This window comes from Dissoconium aciculare (assembly GCF_010015565.1).
Source record: "Dissoconium aciculare CBS 342.82 unplaced genomic scaffold K489scaffold_11, whole genome shotgun sequence".
Lineage (NCBI taxonomy): Eukaryota > Fungi > Ascomycota > Dothideomycetes > Mycosphaerellales > Dissoconiaceae > Dissoconium > Dissoconium aciculare.
Window position 1 is genome coordinate 162,372 of NW_022984961.1, and position 15,620 is coordinate 177,991.

The following is a 15,620-nucleotide window of genomic DNA, read 5'->3' on the forward strand; positions in this document are numbered from 1 at the left end:
CAATGGCGGGTGGGAAGAACACGGGGCGGTCCTCCCATCCCACGCCGCGGCCCTTTTGGCCCGCCGAAAAGGAGGCTTGATTCCCAATGCAAGAGTAGCGGAGGATAATTTTAGAAATTCTCTCCGAACGTGGAAGGGAGCAGGCTTAGGGTTGATTTGCCCCAGGGTTATCGTTCTCCATCGTCAGTCTTTCGGATTTGTCTTGTGTGGGAATGATTGGTTTCGGTTGTCCTTGAGATAGTTAATGTCTGGCTACTGGCGGTTAGATGTACCTAGGTGGGTTTGTATCGTCGGTGGGCTTCCTCGAAAATGGTGGTCAAAAAATCAAAGTGACGTGACTTGACGTGGACAGCCCTACGGTTTCGCTGGGACAAAGACTTTCTCCTCCCAGATGAGTGTTTATAGTGTGAAGCACCTACGACTACTTGGGTATTAAAACAGTCGCGGGCGTGCAAGGATCAAATACCAAATCTGGGCAAACAACAAACCCATGCGATATCAGGTGGTATAGATCGGTAAAACAAGAACTTTCAGAATGCAACTCAACAACAAGCCCCCGAACTCCATGCAGAAATAAACATAAACAAAAGACTCGCTAAAGGGGCACAAATACCAAATACGCAGAAAGCATTGCAGGAATACATCATGACAGGAACAGACGCATGATCACGCATGATCGGCCTGACAGGTCCGATACTCTTTTTGACAGCCTTAATCTCTTCCATCGCCTCTTTTCCGTCTCGCCTGCGCCGCCAATTGCGCTGCTGCCCGAGTATTCGCACTCGGCGGGGCATGATGTTGATGGACAGGAGGCGTCTGCACCCTAGGTGGATCCTGCTCGCGAGGCGAAGTCGAGAAGACGGAGAGGGAAGGTGGTAATGGGACGGCCAAGCTCAAGCGGCTGGAGCCCGAGCGGCCTCCGGCAGCGCCAGTGCGAGAATTCCGTGTCGTCGCTGCGAGGAGCGGGTTGAGACTGCTAGGAGCGGCGAGACTTTGGCGGCTGGTGGGGCGATGTGGACGTTCGCCGCCGCTGCTGTTGCTGATGAGGGAGGGGATGCCGGTGCCTCGAGATGAGGTGGTTGTGGTGGAGGATTCGGAGATGTCGCTTGCGCGGCTTGGAGAGCGCGTGAAAATGCTGAGACTAGGAGGAGTCATGTATGACGGGCTGACTGTGGTCGTTGCTAGAGATGATGCTGTGTTGCTGCGGTGGTGCTCGAGCGTCGGAACCATTGACTGCCTTCGTGGGTTGGAGCTTGTGCCGGAAAGGCTTGAAGGAGACGGGCCAAGGATGGACGGTTGGAAGTCGAAGTAACCCGTACCGCTGCGGCCGGCGCTGATCGCGCTGAGAGGTGTGTTGCCGCTCAGACTGGTTGAACTTCTCCTTGCGTTGAGGCCACCTCTTTTGGTCCCGATCTCGCACTGCTCGCAGCTCCGTACAAGCTCACCGGCTATTTCTCTAACCAGAATGGCCGTGTCCTCGTTATGCAGTCTCTGCGCAGTACCGAACAGGCCCGTTTCACGTGTGAGCTGGCCCACGCCTAGGGCGCCTCGCTCGAATTGCTGCTGTGCAAAACCAAGAGAGACCGCAGCGTCAACCACACTCCTCACAACTCGCAGAATGTTCAATCGAACGAGCGCCTTCTTCGCTACGACCACCTTGCCCACAGCTCTCTCGAAGAAGGGTCTGCTCGAGCTTAGGCTGGCCGCTATAGCCGGGCTTAGACGCAACATCTTCTGCAAAGGCTCCAGTAGGTTCTCAAAGGCATCGGCTTTGGCTTCAACGAAACAGCTGACGATGGCTTCGGCAAACCCGCCGCTTCCAAAGATTTCAGTGAGCAAGCACTCTTCCACCTTCCCGGTCTCTTCTTGGAGCCAAACGAACAATGCATCTAGTGCGGTGACAGCCCAATATGGCTCTTTAAGCAATTCCACATAAAAGGCCAGACCCTTATTCTGCCAGAGAATCTTCCTTCCTACCTTTCCAGAATGTGCCATGTCGCAGAGGATAGGCAACGCGAATTCTTTGAGTGGTCGCTCCGTTTGAACGATGCGTTGCAGCAAGGGTATCAATCCAGACAAGGCGGCGTCCTCTTGACGCGACTTGGAAAGACGGCAGAGGTTAAACATCGTATTGAGAAGCTGATTCGTGATTTCGCGGAAATTTGAGGTGCTCCCGGCGGATGGGCTTGCAGTACTATGTTGCCGTCGTCGATGTTGCGATTGTTGTTGCTCAATAGAAGTGCCCAGGAAGTCAGTCAAAACCTCAATCGCGTTTGAATTCTGTAGTGCATCCAAAGTGGTCGCAAGCATGGACAGGTTCTTGATGAACTTGAGCATCGTGATCTGGCACATGGGACTCATGCGTCGAAGGTCTTTTAGGACTCGTTTGAGCACCATCCGATCGGCGACAGTCTCCTTGACATGATTCTCTGCCTGCGAGAATAGCAGGAAGATATTGACGATACGCGATTCGACCACACGAGCTAGATCGCCTTCTTCGTCTAGAACACGATTGAGAACCAAGCTCAGTGGGTAAAGAACTGCGCTACGGCTGAATATCCGGCAGAAATCGTTCTTCGGAGTGGAGCCTTGCAGCTCGAAGACCGACCAGATGCCGTTCACGCCAGTGAGGACCAACTCGCGACCAGCGGGCGTATCATAGTCTTCTTCGAGGAACTCAACGAGCACATTGAGACCACCACAAGCCACAAACATCTGTAACGTCATGGTTGGGGCGGCAGTGACCGGCGCAGCCTCCTTCCACGCACTGGCGGCCATGATCAACGCCGCTCCAGGCGAATGTGGTGTGGTGTACATCATGCGTACAAATGCCGCAGTCTCTAAGCGGATCTCCGTTGCGAACTTTCGACCAGCGAATTTCGTCACAACCGGAATGCCACCTACGAAGCAGAGGTTCTCCTGAACTTCAGCGCTGCCGTCGAGGATGCGATTGACCACGCGAAGTAGCCGAAGAACGATGTCTTGCCGCTTGGCTTCTTCGAGGATTTCAAGAATGGGAAGCATGCCGTGACTAGAGACAATGACATTCCTGATATCACCTCCGCCCGCGCTTTCCGTAGCGTCGTCCAAAATGCCAAGCAATTGATCCAGCAGCATGCACAGGTCGTCTTCGGGCATGTCACGTTTGATCGCTCCTACGAGGCTCTCCACGAGAGTACACAGACGTGCGTGCTTGTCGCGGGCAACATTCAATTCCAAATCGACATCGTCCAGCTCCTCTTCGAGCTGAGCAAAAGGATCCTCTTCATCTTCATCCTCGTCATCGTCGTCACCCCATGAGAGGGAGTTGGTCAGTTTCAGTGTGCTTCCACGAGGAGCGTGCTGTAGCTGGACTTCGCTCGAGGTGGAGTCTCCAGATTCGCTCTCAACAGAGCTTTTAGTGCTGGGTGAACCTCGAATTTTGCCTTGATTGACCTGTGAGAATTCTTTACCTCGGGCTCTTTCGTCGAAGACGAGGTCTTGTCCAAAGTCCTCGTCGTCCTCACTTTCGGCATACTTCTGGATCTCCAACGAGCTGCGTGTCTTGCGCATGGCAGCAGCGTCGTGGACCAGCTGGGTAGGTGTGTGAGTTCTCCGACGACTCCGAATACTCCCAGCCATTTTGGTCTGTAGGTTTGCGAGCTCACTCGCAACCAGAGGTCGATTCGGAGAGAAGCCCATTAGCTTCTTCCGGAAGACATCCTCATCGGCGTTGTCGCAGACAAGATCAGAGTAGTCCTCGTCTTCCGGTTCCTCAACCCAGCGGTTTGAACTCGTCGACGCTGCCAATGCTGACCGAATCTGCGTTGATTTATTGAGTTGTAGCTGAGATGCGGTCGGGCGTTGTTGATGCGACGCCGCCGGTTTGTCCTTCTGCGCTGCATTTTCTATTTTCAATATTTGTGTCCGCGGTTGTGAATCTCTGCTCTGGTTGCGTTCATGCTGCCCTGGCCTGGTCGGAAGTGGCAGAGGGCTTCTGACCGTCAGTTCGCCATCGCCGCCCTCGAAATCCTCGTCCCATGCCTCGAGCCTGCTATCTGAATCGATCTCAGGAATAGAATCGAAGTTCGCATATTGCTTTAGCCTCTCAGAACTGAAGAGTCCTTTGAAATGGTCCTGAGGGCGGCGATGTGTCGGCAATTTCAAAGCATCAAAATCCTCGTTCATTGCTTCAAAGTCTTCATCCCAATTATCCTTCCTTTGACTTGGCTCTCCTGAAATTTGCGGTAAAGGTTCCATAACGTGATTAGCCAAGGCCTCTCCGAATGGATTGTTGTCGCTCATGCTACCCGTCTTTCGCCTGCTCGGAAAGTTGCCAGATGATTTTCGAGACGCAACTCTGAAAGGCGGTCTGGAATTATCGCTGGGGTTCTCGTTCGAACTCCGCGAACCTGGTCGATCCAGACCAGATGTCACAGAGGTTCGCGATAAAGGTCGCGCAGCAGCTTTCCTCCCCGGCGCGATCGCGTTCCTTTGACTTTGTGTAGGAGGCGGGCTGGATTTCAAAGCTTCGTTCCACTCCTGAACATGCTTCACTGCTTCGTTGTACTCCATTTTCTTCTCTCCTTTCGTGCTAACGTCCGCACGCTTTGCACTCATGATCCATGGATGGCGCAGCAATTTCTTGGCTGATACCCGCAAGTTGGGATCCTTCTGGAAGCACTGCATGAGAAAGTCGCGAACGAGAGGCGAAGTACCCTCAGGAAGCGGAGGATGATCATCGTTGACGATGCGAAACAAAGCCGGCATTGGCGCAAACTTGTGATATGGTGGTTTGCCATCGAGCAGTTCGATCACAGTACATCCCAGAGACCAAATATCGGAAGCAGTCGTCGCACCGGCAAGCTCGATAACTTCCGGCGCCATCCAATAGGGAGTTCCTACCACCGAACCCTCTGCGAGACCTTGCTGTTTCGTGGCGACACCGAAATCAGCAAGCTTCACAAGTCCTTCCTTGGTAGTCAGAATGTTAGCTCCTTTGATATCGCGGTGAATCACACCCTGATCGTGGAGGAAGAGTAAGCCCTGCAAGACCTGAGCAATATAGAGTCCGACCAGGTTTTCGGGGAATTTGCCAAAGTTCTTGCAGATCGTATATAGACTCCCTTGTTCGCAGTATTCGAGAATGATCCACAGCGCCTCCGAGCTCTTGACAAATCCATGGTATTTCACGATGTTGGGATGATTCAGATTCTTCAGCAGATCAATCTCTTGCATTATCACGTTGAGCTCCGTCTTTGGCATATCCGACAGCCGAACCTGCTTGATCGCAACGGTCTCTCCAGTTGACCAATTCAAGGCGGAGTATACGCTTCCAAAAGCACCACGCCCTAGGCAGTGTCCCAGCTGATAGTCTTTCAACCCTTCCACCTCTTTCGCATGGCGTTGTGCGGTCCCGTCACGAGCTGGCGGCCGATCTCGCAGTCCCAACACACTAGATCGACGGCGACTGATTGACTGCGGCTTATTCTCCTTGTCCGCCGTCGTACGTTGTCGAGTGCTGGCCGCGGTGGTGGAGGTTGTGGTCGTGGTACGTTTCGGCGTGCCATTGCGTTCGTGGCCCGGAGAGACATTGCTTCCAACCCCAGCACTGGTACTCGGGCGTGCGAAGTGTGTGCCCTTGCTCGTGCCAGGCCGGGTCGTGGTCGTTGTCGCACGGCTTCGCATCGAGCCCGGGGTGGGCGAAGCTGGTATGTGAGGCATCTTTCGGAGCGTATTCGGCGGTCAACACCGCGCTCAAGAAGTACCGAAGCGCTTCCTTCCAGGCATGATCCGCACTCGCGAGCGAGATGTGGTCATATATGTCGCATAGAGGTCTGACACTTTCTCAGACGAGGCGAATGCGATCTGGCCTCTCGTGACTTTGTACAAATTATGGTCAACGGTCCCGCTTGCTCCCTCTTGGAACATGGGCTGTTTATATGATTATGGCTGGCGCTGTGAGCTCTTTTGAATTCGTTAATGAAACGGCCGTAAATCGTTATCAGAATGCAGGCGTAGTCAAGGCCATAACACTCCAAACATACATGCGAGACGATTTCAAGTGAGTTGTAGTACTCGACGTGAACCACATCGGTGGTGGTAGGGTTCCCTCCCGATGTTGTGAAAGGGTCCGAAATGGAAATTGTGCAGGCTTTGTACACTAATTATGCCCCAATAATTTATTGTCAAGTCATGGAATATCTACGACCCTCGGTGCTTTACGCTTTGTGGGGTGCATGTGAGGCGCTTGCCTGCTAAGCGCGCCTAAAACTACGCTCTTCATCACATGCAAACACATGCATAGATCGATCGACGATGTACAAGGATTTTAGCAGCCTATCATATGTCAAGCGCCAAAACGTAGATTCGATGTTCTCAGATCGCGTTTTACATCGCGCCCGTCGCAAGCAGTTGCTTCAAAGGTGCATTGGAGTGCTCATTTTCTCTTTGCGGACGGACAGCGCAAATGGTTGATCACAAGCTTGTAATTGACCTTATCACACGGCGCGTTGACCAAAAAGATAGTAGGGAGATCTTAATGAGCTGGCTTAGACGAAAGTTTGACCCAGCCTCTGACGTTGGTAGATGATGTCAGCGCAAGAATAACATTCGTTTCTGGTACAAATCCGAAAAGAAGAGCGGTTGGTGCCAAACGGTTGAATTCGAAAGTCTCTGCAATTTTCGAGACGATGCTCTCACGAGTAGGTGCGCCCGTAATCGAGATAATTACGTCGTGATCTGGCTGCAATTGACCTGTTGTAGATAATGCTCGGATGAGACAGTCCAATTCGGGAGTGTCCATGGGAGTACCTCTCGTCGTCTGTTGCTCGATTCCCTCAGAAATTTCAAGCTTGTGTTTTTTAACGGTGACTCTAGGTATAGATTCGTACGGGCTGGGCTAGTGTCGTCATATTCGTTTGTATATCGCACAAAGCGTAAATCACCCTCCTCTTCTTCTCTGGGCCGTTTGGCTGGCGACTTCAGGCTTCTTGGTTCTTTTGCGGTTGCGAGATTGTTTTCGAGCTCGCTTGAAGTTACTTTCCGACGGCTTTTCCATTCGTATTCGTGATTTTGGAGGTCACCACTGGTAGCTCCGATCTCCTGGGCTCGATCGTTTGTAGGAAGCGCCTGAGCTGTCTTGGGGGGTAGAACTGCCAGTGGACTTGGGCTTTTGATCTCAAGTGAGTCGGATGGAGTGACTCTGGGTATGTAGGACTGATCGGTAGCAGATGGCAGTGATTGTGGTGCCTCAGCTACCTTCGCGGCCACGGGCTGGGAATATCTGGCACCAGCGCCCTCAGGGAAATATGACGCAATTAACGCATCAAAATGGGATCGAGCGGTCGCGCGTGTCTGTTCCGAAATAGCGTTCTGTTGCTCTGACCAAACACGGGTAGGTGTTAGCTTTGAAGTCGTCGGATTCCGCTCTATGGCCGGCTTCGCGACAATAGCTGTAGGCGTCTTCGAGATAGGGATGTCTGTTCGTTCCGCCGCAGCAATCACTGTTGGCGTCTCTGCGGGAGGCGTAATCGATGTCCTCGGAGAAACGTCAGTACGCGCTATTGTAGGACTTGAGCTCCTCGCAGAAGAAGCAGCTAGAGACTGTTTCGAAAGATTGGCTGCAGGAAGTTTTGAGTGAAGTTTGATCTGCGCATCACTGCTTAGAGTGCTTGGTAGCTGTGTTGGTGGCAAATGCAGCGATGATCGAAGGACTGAGGATGTGCGCGGTACCTCTGCACTAGCCTGAGCCTTTTTGGTGTTGACCTGGTCAACTTTTGATTGTTCTGCTATCGTGGTGTCATTCATGGAATCAGGCCGGGCGCTGACTTTAGGTGTCGCAATTCTTGTGGACGATTGCGCTTCGCCCAGGAAACCTGGGTGACCGACGACACGCCTCGGACAAGACGCGATCATCGGTACGCTCAGGGACAAAGGCTTGGAGGAAGCACTAGCCATGGCATTATTTGCTTTCGCTAGCTCTTGCTTTCTGAGATTCTGCACCTTCGAGCTGACTGCCGCCCCTGCCAGGCCAGTACATGTCTGCTTCGATAGACCAAGCTTCCATACCTTCATCAAAAATTTATCGTTCCATATGTGTTCCTCGACAAGCTCATATCGACTTTTGACATTACCTGGTGTTATAACTTGCCTGGCGACTTTGTGAACGAGATGGGAGATGTATTCGTTCCAATTTGAGTATTCTTCGGTGCGCAAGATAGTTGGATAATGACGAGCATGAAGCCCATGTGCTTCGACGACCGCTTTAGCGCTCCTCGATTTCCCTTTAGTAGTCATTTCAGCACTATCGTCATGCTGTGGAGGTGGCGTTTCCGTGTTGTTTCTGAAGAGCGACAGCGTGGACTCTTTGGGAGATTTAGTATCTTCTCGCGAGCTCATTGTATCGACGCCGGCCTGACGAGCGGAATCGTTGAAAGCTGCTAGGCGAGTTAGCATACGAGGCACAAGACCAACCGCCTTCACGATTCTGCGCATACTATGCATTTTTGTGATGGAAGCTGAGCTGCTCTCGTTCTTTTTGGACTTGTTGGACTTCATGACATCGAAGTTCTACTCTGGCAAGGCTTGCTTCGTTGCGATTGTTGTTCGACCCACTTCATGAGCACATGACTTTGACTGACCACAAACTGTGAACATGTCAAGGTGGTGACAAACTCACCAAGTGAGAGAGATGATCATGAATGAGGCGGAGTGATGATCCTGTAATCAGAGTTGTACCAAGGTTCAGGTTGAGATGTTCAATGCGAAGAGTAAAGTGTGATCGGAATGTCTTATAAGAGCAGATCTTGAAAAGCAACAGTAAGTCCCAGACACTCAGAAAAGTACAGACGATGCCATGGTTTACATATGATCAGCATCGGCTTCACGTGTTGATCGTACAGTGGGATTGCTGGAGCGAACAGTTGTGATTGCTACCTGCCTAACACATGCTCTTACGACTAATTGTCCAATGCAGCTTCGCAGTGATTCGATTTCATCGCCTCTTCCATCATTTCGCATGACGCTCGAAGCGTCGTTAAAAATGCCAATCGTCGAGAATATGCTTGTCGCAAAAGACGGGTCTTACAAGTCTGGCGCAGAGACTTGTGTGCGGCGGAAGACCGATTGTCAAGTGATGTTTGAGCGACGCATTGTGTTGCAGCACTACAGAATTCTGCTCGCACCAACTGATATGATATGTCGCTCCATGGTCAACTGAGGCGTGTTGGCGATCTTGCGACATCCAGATGGCGAATGTCTTGTTTACACTTGAATGAAATGAGGCGCAAGGCCTCTGAGTTCGATGAGAGAAATTCAGTTGAACGTGAAATTGACGGAATCACGCCCAACTTGGATAACAAAACAATGGAAGAGATTGTGCTGGGAGAGTCGAGACGCGTCGATTCTGCGCGAGAATTGGGTGCTGGCGAGTACGGGGACACACTTTGCAACAATCCCACATTCCGAGCAACGCGAGGTTCTTTCACAAGTTAAACACTGTAGCACAGTTGACACAAATGAGATACGGTGAAACAATCATCATATGGTGTTGGAGCAATGATCACGAGCGAGAGACAGTGGAAAAGTCATCATGACAAGCCAGAAAGCTTTCATTTCCAGTTATTCCTAGCTAATAAGAGGGGATCCATCGCGCAGCAACCGATTAAGTATCGCGGACAGTAGGGGAGAGCGGACAAGTATTTCATTTTAATCGGATGGGTCATCAAAACGTGAAAAGCTCATCGATCGCGTGTAGAAAGAATAGATTCTGCAAAAAGAATCTCAATTCAAGGCGTCATCAACGAGTTTGATGATTTAAGCAGTGGGGGCGGCCTCCTTGGCGCAGAGGGTGGCACCAAGACCGTTGGGGAGGACACCGCCGACGCAGCCGTGGGGGATGCCGTTGGCATCGACGGTACCAGCGACGAAGCCGTTAAGACCGTCGACGGAGCCACCGACCTTGCCACCAACTTGGCGGGGAGCCTTGCTGGGGAGGGGCTTGGCAGTGGTGATGGTGGTACCCTTGTTGCCAATGAAGCCGCCAATCAGACCCTCGAGTTGAGAGTTGATGTCGCCAGAGAGAGTACCGAAGATGCCGGTGCCGACGAAGCCGCCGAGGGCACCACCGATCTGAGCCTCAGCGTCGGCAGCGCGGGGAGCCTTAGTGGGGAGAGGGAATGAGACGGAGACGGTCTTGCCCTTGGAGCCCTTCTGGCCACCAATGACACCAACGAGAGCAGTGCTCTGGATCTCGCCAGAGAGGGTACCGGCGAGGGCGGTACCGATGAAGCCACCGAGGGCACCACCGATCTGAGCCTCAGCATCGCGGGGAGCCTTGCTGGGGAGAGGCTTGACAGCAGTAACGGTGGTACCCTTGTTGCCGAAGAAGCCACCGATCAGGCCCTCGAGCTGGGTGTTGATGTCACCGGAGAGGGTGCCGAAGAGACCGGTACCAACGAAGCCACCGAGGGCACCGCCGATTTGAGCCTCAGCATCAGCATCGCGAGGCTAGTTTATGTTAGCCAGCTGTCGGGCCGCAAGCAATGAAAGCGATATACATACAGCGCGGGTGGGGAGGGCGAACTTGGGAGGGAAGCAGAGGGTAGCTCCAAGACCGTTGGGGAGCTTGCCACCAATGCAGCCAGCAAGGGTGCTGGAGCCAACGACACCGGAGACGAAGCCGTTCAGGCCAGGGCCGACGGAGCCACCAACCTGGCCACCGACTTGACGGGCGACCTGAGGAATCATATGATTAGTTGTATTCATATATTGAGCTCGAGGAGTTCTATGCTTACCCGGGAAGCCTTGGGGGCCTTGGTGGGGAGAGCGAACTGAGGAGGGAAGCAAAGGGTGGCACCGAGTCCGTTGGGGAGGACACCACCGATGCAGCCAGCGAGGGTGCTGGAGCCGACAACGCCAGAGACGAAGCCAGAGAGACCATCAACAGAGCCCTGGACCTTGCCACCGACCTGGCGAGCCTCGAGGTCGAGCTCGGGGGCGGCGGTAGGCTCGGGCATGGGAGCCGGGGCAGCGACAGCAGCGGCAACGAGGCCGAGAGCAACGATAGAAACCTTCATGTTGATGATGGAAGTAGCGAGAGTGTTGGCTCGTTGATGTTCTAGGCTTGTCTTTTGGAGGATCGGTCTGCTTGGGGAAAAGAAAACTCTAGGTGAGCGAGATTTCAGATTCTTATATCCTTCTCAGAGGAAGGCAACCGTTGAGCGCTCTCATAACAAGATGTTCCCAAGTATCATGCTCCGGCGGGAGTCATCACACACCGAGGCAACGGCTTTCCATCATGCACATGATACAATGGGCACAGTGCATGCTGTCTTGCGGGACTCAGGTGGGTGAGGCAGCAAGTCGCCGTCAGTGCTTTGGGGATTGGTACAGTACAATTTCGATCTGACGCTACGCCGATGGTCGAAACGCAGTAAAAGCTTGTCCATTAGAATCGGTGGAGAAGATGAGCGCAGAGAACCTTGTTGAAATGGGCGACGGCCGTTCACAGGCACTGCTCGCGGCGGTTTGGTGGTTCAAGGTCGCGAAGCAGCCTCAAATAGGAAGCGTCGAGTCCAGATGAAACTCTATTGTTGAGTTCTTTGCAGGGATTCTTGCTAGGGTCAACCCACTATGCCGCAAAACGGTGAGAAGCACTGGCGAGAACGACTGCACCGCGCGGTGAACTCCCCGACGCTGGAGTTGCGCTTCTCCATGACGAAGGTAAAGCCAACATCAGTTATGCCACGAAGGGAGTTCTCTGCGGTCTTGACCAATGATCGTTTTGCCCTGGCGGGCTTTGCAGATCATTTCACAACGGCGGGATCGCAACTTCGGCCGCAAAAGGCAAGGCGGGGGTTGAGTAATTCATGTCCCTCTTGCAAATCATGAGAAGATGCCGAGGGGCGCAACCGTTCAGTAGCGGGTTCCTGAGAGCGGGCCGCTGTAGAACGCCAATCGGAACAGGGATCACCCACATTCTCCGCAATGCTCTCAGATGTAAATCCGACCTCACTTTGCTTCTTCCCACCTAGTCACCATTCATCACAACAATTCATGAGCACAGAGCCGGTTCACTTGCACGGGTTGCGCTGCGCTGTGTGGGTCTGGCTTACTTGCTGTCATGAGTGCATCCGTCCCCATGGGGAGAGCGAAAGTGTATGCATGCTGTACATACTATTGCAAAGTATAAGCTATGACGTTTTGATTTGATCGTCTACACAACGATCGTCCCCGCAATGAGAAACTCGATTTGATCGGAGATTTCTTGTCCATCGACATCTCCATTCTGCTGCGTGACCATGAGGTGAGTGCACCATGTGCAAAATTATAGATATACCACGCGGGACTTGCATAGCAAAAGGCCATGAGATCTGCAACGCACAATTTCACGTGAAGGTCTTGCGTCGGCAGAGTTCAGGTTGGTACATATGCGGCGGACCATAGTATGGATTGCGCCTGACGAAGCATTCGACGACATGACACCATTTGTACGCGGATGTACATCTCGGCTCGCGACCTTTGCCCTGATAGGTATTGCCAGCGCAGGTGACAGAAAATATGAGTGGCTGATTCGCTACATGGCCTAGATCACCACCATGAATAACCTACCATACCCTCTCCACAGGTGTCAAAGCATGAGGATGTTTGCAGATCATTGGAATGCCAACGATATATGTACCTCGTCAATCCCAGCGCAAGCTAGAGTCGTGCGACAATGAGTCCTGTAGTCAGTCGCAACCGCCAAGAATCCCCAAAATGGCATTGTAACGCGCTCGTTTGAGAAGCGTTGAAGCGCTCTTCGCTGGTGGCAACCACGGAGCTGTTACCGACCGACGCCGGTCCCGCACTGCATGTAGGTTTATTCATCAGAGACATCCAGCTTCGAAACGAGAGCGAGCAAAAGGAAAATGACTTAACACCCGCAGAAATGTACGGTACATGTAGCCTGACGACAACCGGCATTCAAGCTTCAGCACCACCCAATTCAGTTGACACCGTGTACTTACAGTGGTCAAGGCCAATCATTTCTAGCGAGAGGACCGGTTTCGACATATATCGAACAGCAATTGATGAATTTGCGCAAGAATTTCCTTGGGGGGATGTTGCATTCCGTGGCAGATTTAAAACAGTAGTGCCTTGATGCTGTCTTGCGTTTGGCGCCATCAATGCTCTATCGTGCGCAGTTGTTGGACATGTGAGCCGGCAAGCATTGCAATTCTTGAAAATCATGTGGCTGTGAAAGTGTGGCTGTATGTTAATACCACACGGTATGCCGAGGCAGCCGGGGAGTCAGAACGACTGTGTGGTGAGCTTGAAGGTTTAGTATTCTATCTTTCCCGATTTTCGCATGATGACTAGCTTGACTGCATAATAGATGCTGACTGCTGTGCTGCATCTTCATCGATGTCCAATGACATCAATTTCAACACAGCAGCGTCGATGATGCCTTTACGACTAGGCACAACATTACCGTGCTCTAGTTGTGCTGTCTTCGTTTCTGTCCACGCCGGCTGCTCTTGGAATGGCAGAGAGGATGACATGACGTTTGGTCATAATTCACTCGATGACGCTGAGCGGGCAGTCATGTATGGAGCATGCTACAAGGAGTATATTGCGAGCCCATCAACCGAGATCGCAGCGGTGTGAGCATGATCGAGGTGATGATCGCGTCGAGATCAAACAGCTGGTAAGTGAAATCTTCAAACCCTTGAAGTTCAACCCGATTTGAGTCCTGTCAGGACTGAACTCTATATGTCAGCCAAGCCGCCATGAGCCTGACAAACTGGAGTGGTGAGGGTTTCCGCATGAAATATATTTGACATCGACGGTCGGGCAGAGCACATAAACTCACGTTAGCATGGTGAGAGGCCCAAATGCTTTGTGATTGCCTGAGGCTTGACTGGCGCGAATCTCTCCCACCTGAGGCATCTTGCGTCGACTACAGACCAGGACTGAAACGCGTCAATCACGTGATTACACTGAGGACACCCCTTGAACGGCGGCGCATCCTCAAACAGTCGCGAATTGACATCGCCAACACGTCTTCAACATCATAAACACCAACACCTAGTACTCTGAGTACAGTCATTCATTACAGGAGCGCCATTTCTACTTCATCCGGATCGCCACGCTTTCATTCTTTAACAACCTACCGAACCGCTTAGCCAAATTATTCTCGATTCGACACTTCAAAGACTTTCATTATCCTAAGAAATCCTATTTTCAAAATGTTCGCTAAAGTCAGCACCGCCATCGCCCTCTTCATGCTCGCTGCGCAGGTCGCAGCAGCACCTCCCGCTTGCTTGATCGCCGCTATCAGCACCACTCAGAACCCGAGCGACGTCAAGTCCATCTGCAGCAGCCCATCCAACATTCAGAGCACTCTTAGCTCTAAGTGTGGCAGCGACGCCAGCACTGCCCAGAACGCCTTCATTGCGGTCTGCAAGGACGCCGGCGTGACAGTCTGTGAGTTGTGATACTTTGGGGCGAAAATGCACGATTGGGGATGAATGCTGACCTATTCTATTACAGCCGCTCCTACCACCAGCTCCAGCACCGGTAGCAGCAGTAAGTACACGCTAAATTCATCATGGAATTATTCGAATATCGAACTATGGCTGACATGCTTCCCATAGCCACTTCAGGCCAAACTTCTTCGACTCAGAACGGCTCTGGATTCACCACCTCCACAACACCCTCCAAGACCGGCACCGGCTCTGGTACCGGCACCAGCGCCTCTCCCGGCACGGCGACTGGCGCCGCTTCACGATTGGGCATGGATGTCTTGGGTATGGCTGCCATCGGTGTCTTTGGCGCTATGCTCGCGGGATCGATGTAGGAGATGGTCTCGTAAGGACAATAGAATCACAATCGATCGAGGATGACAATTTGCATACATTGGAGTTTTAGGATTTTACTTTCGGAGATAGGTCTCTTGTGGTGTGCGCGAGTTCGCTTCCTCATGAAAACCTGGACACTTTTGTTGCCTTAGGCCTAAAAGAATGAATATCACGTTCCTTTCTACCATCCGCTTTATTCTTAGCGGAATTCGAGGTATGTTGTGAGGTTTATGAATTGGCCTGTCTGCTACGAGGAGCCCGTGAAGTATGAGTGTTCAAAACGCTCATCTGCGAAAGATGGTATTTAGCGATTCCACGATGCGCGCTCTGGCCAAAATGACTAGAGATGGTGTGCCTCGATCTGGTCATTTGTTTGCATTTTCAAGATTTCCCTCAAATCTCCATGACAGATCTCGCCGGGAGCACAATTTTGAAACACGCGATGCAATCCGCTTTGTCGGGGGCGCTTTCGCAGGCAACGCACCTCCAGCTTGCCTGCGTCACCTGGGCACCTAACACAAATTCGCGGTTTCGTCACCATTAACTTATTCACTCTCATCTTTACTTCACTTCCACCAGCGTTTCAACTTATGCAAATCACGGTTCAAGGATGGACACTATGCAGAGCCAAGGTAAAGGATATCGATGATTCTCAAGTCTTCAAATGCTCACAGGGGGGGCAAGCCTCACCAGGACGCAAAGACTTCCCGCGTGAAGAAGATTCCAAATGCAACGAAGACCCAAAACACGCTGCAAAATCACAACGCAACGAAAGTACCCAAGGCCACACAGCCTCGC

The 15,620-nt window shown here is 52.2% G+C and overlaps 5 protein-coding genes across 5 annotated transcripts; 2 read left to right on the top strand and 3 right to left on the bottom strand.

Moving 5' to 3' along the window:
- Positions 1 to 381: 381 nt before the first annotated feature.
- Positions 382 to 6,038, bottom strand: K489DRAFT_382849 (uncharacterized protein). Its single transcript, XM_033605471.1, has one exon. It carries the CDS (start codon positions 5,701 to 5,703, stop codon positions 712 to 714), a length of 4,992 nt encoding a protein of 1,663 aa, XP_033457131.1. The 5' UTR covers positions 5,704 to 6,038; the 3' UTR covers positions 382 to 711.
- Positions 6,039 to 6,567: 529 nt separating this feature from the next.
- K489DRAFT_382850 (uncharacterized protein) lies at positions 6,568 to 7,849 on the bottom strand. Its single transcript, XM_033605472.1, has one exon. It carries the CDS (start codon positions 7,786 to 7,788, stop codon positions 6,709 to 6,711), a length of 1,080 nt encoding a protein of 359 aa, XP_033457132.1. The 5' UTR covers positions 7,789 to 7,849; the 3' UTR covers positions 6,568 to 6,708.
- A 1,880-nt stretch (positions 7,850 to 9,729) lies between these two features.
- K489DRAFT_46740 (uncharacterized protein) lies at positions 9,730 to 11,335 on the bottom strand. The gene is made up of 3 exons (XM_033608639.1): positions 10,776 to 11,335; positions 10,543 to 10,716; positions 9,730 to 10,488 (listed from the first exon to the last, which is right to left on the bottom strand). Exons 1-3 carry the CDS (start codon positions 11,055 to 11,057, stop codon positions 9,796 to 9,798), a joined length of 1,149 nt encoding a protein of 382 aa, XP_033457133.1. The 5' UTR covers positions 11,058 to 11,335; the 3' UTR covers positions 9,730 to 9,795.
- Positions 11,336 to 12,384: 1,049 nt separating this feature from the next.
- Positions 12,385 to 12,852, top strand: K489DRAFT_382852 (uncharacterized protein). Its single transcript, XM_033605473.1, has one exon. The coding sequence runs from the start codon at positions 12,411 to 12,413 to the stop codon at positions 12,567 to 12,569; it is 159 nt and encodes a 52-aa protein (XP_033457134.1). The 5' UTR covers positions 12,385 to 12,410; the 3' UTR covers positions 12,570 to 12,852.
- Positions 12,853 to 14,210: 1,358 nt separating this feature from the next.
- K489DRAFT_412116 (uncharacterized protein) lies at positions 14,211 to 14,821 on the top strand (the record flags this gene model as incomplete). The annotated part of the gene is made up of 3 exons (XM_033607893.1): positions 14,211 to 14,448; positions 14,515 to 14,550; positions 14,619 to 14,821. 3 exons carry the CDS (start codon positions 14,211 to 14,213, stop codon positions 14,819 to 14,821), a joined length of 477 nt encoding a protein of 158 aa, XP_033457135.1.
- Positions 14,822 to 15,620: the final 799 nt, after the last annotated feature.

Excerpts from the sequence above, each read along its gene's own strand:
- K489DRAFT_382850 (XM_033605472.1), bottom strand. The coding sequence starts at position 7,788 with ATGAATGACACCACGATAGCAGAACAATCAAAAGTTGACCAGGTCAAC.
- K489DRAFT_382852 (XM_033605473.1), top strand. The coding sequence starts at position 12,411 with ATGCGGCGGACCATAGTATGGATTGCGCCTGACGAAGCATTCGACGAC.
- K489DRAFT_46740 (XM_033608639.1), bottom strand. The coding sequence starts at position 11,057 with ATGAAGGTTTCTATCGTTGCTCTCGGCCTCGTTGCCGCTGCTGTCGCT. Across the intron at positions 10,717-10,775 it reads AGGCCCCCAAGGCTTCCCGG|GTCGCCCGTCAAGTCGGTGG; the intron begins GTAAGCATAGAA and ends ATGATTCCTCAG. Across the intron at positions 10,489-10,542 it reads TCGCCCTCCCCACCCGCGCT|CCTCGCGATGCTGATGCTGA; the intron begins GTATGTATATCG and ends AACATAAACTAG.
- K489DRAFT_382849 (XM_033605471.1), bottom strand. The coding sequence starts at position 5,703 with ATGCCTCACATACCAGCTTCGCCCACCCCGGGCTCGATGCGAAGCCGT.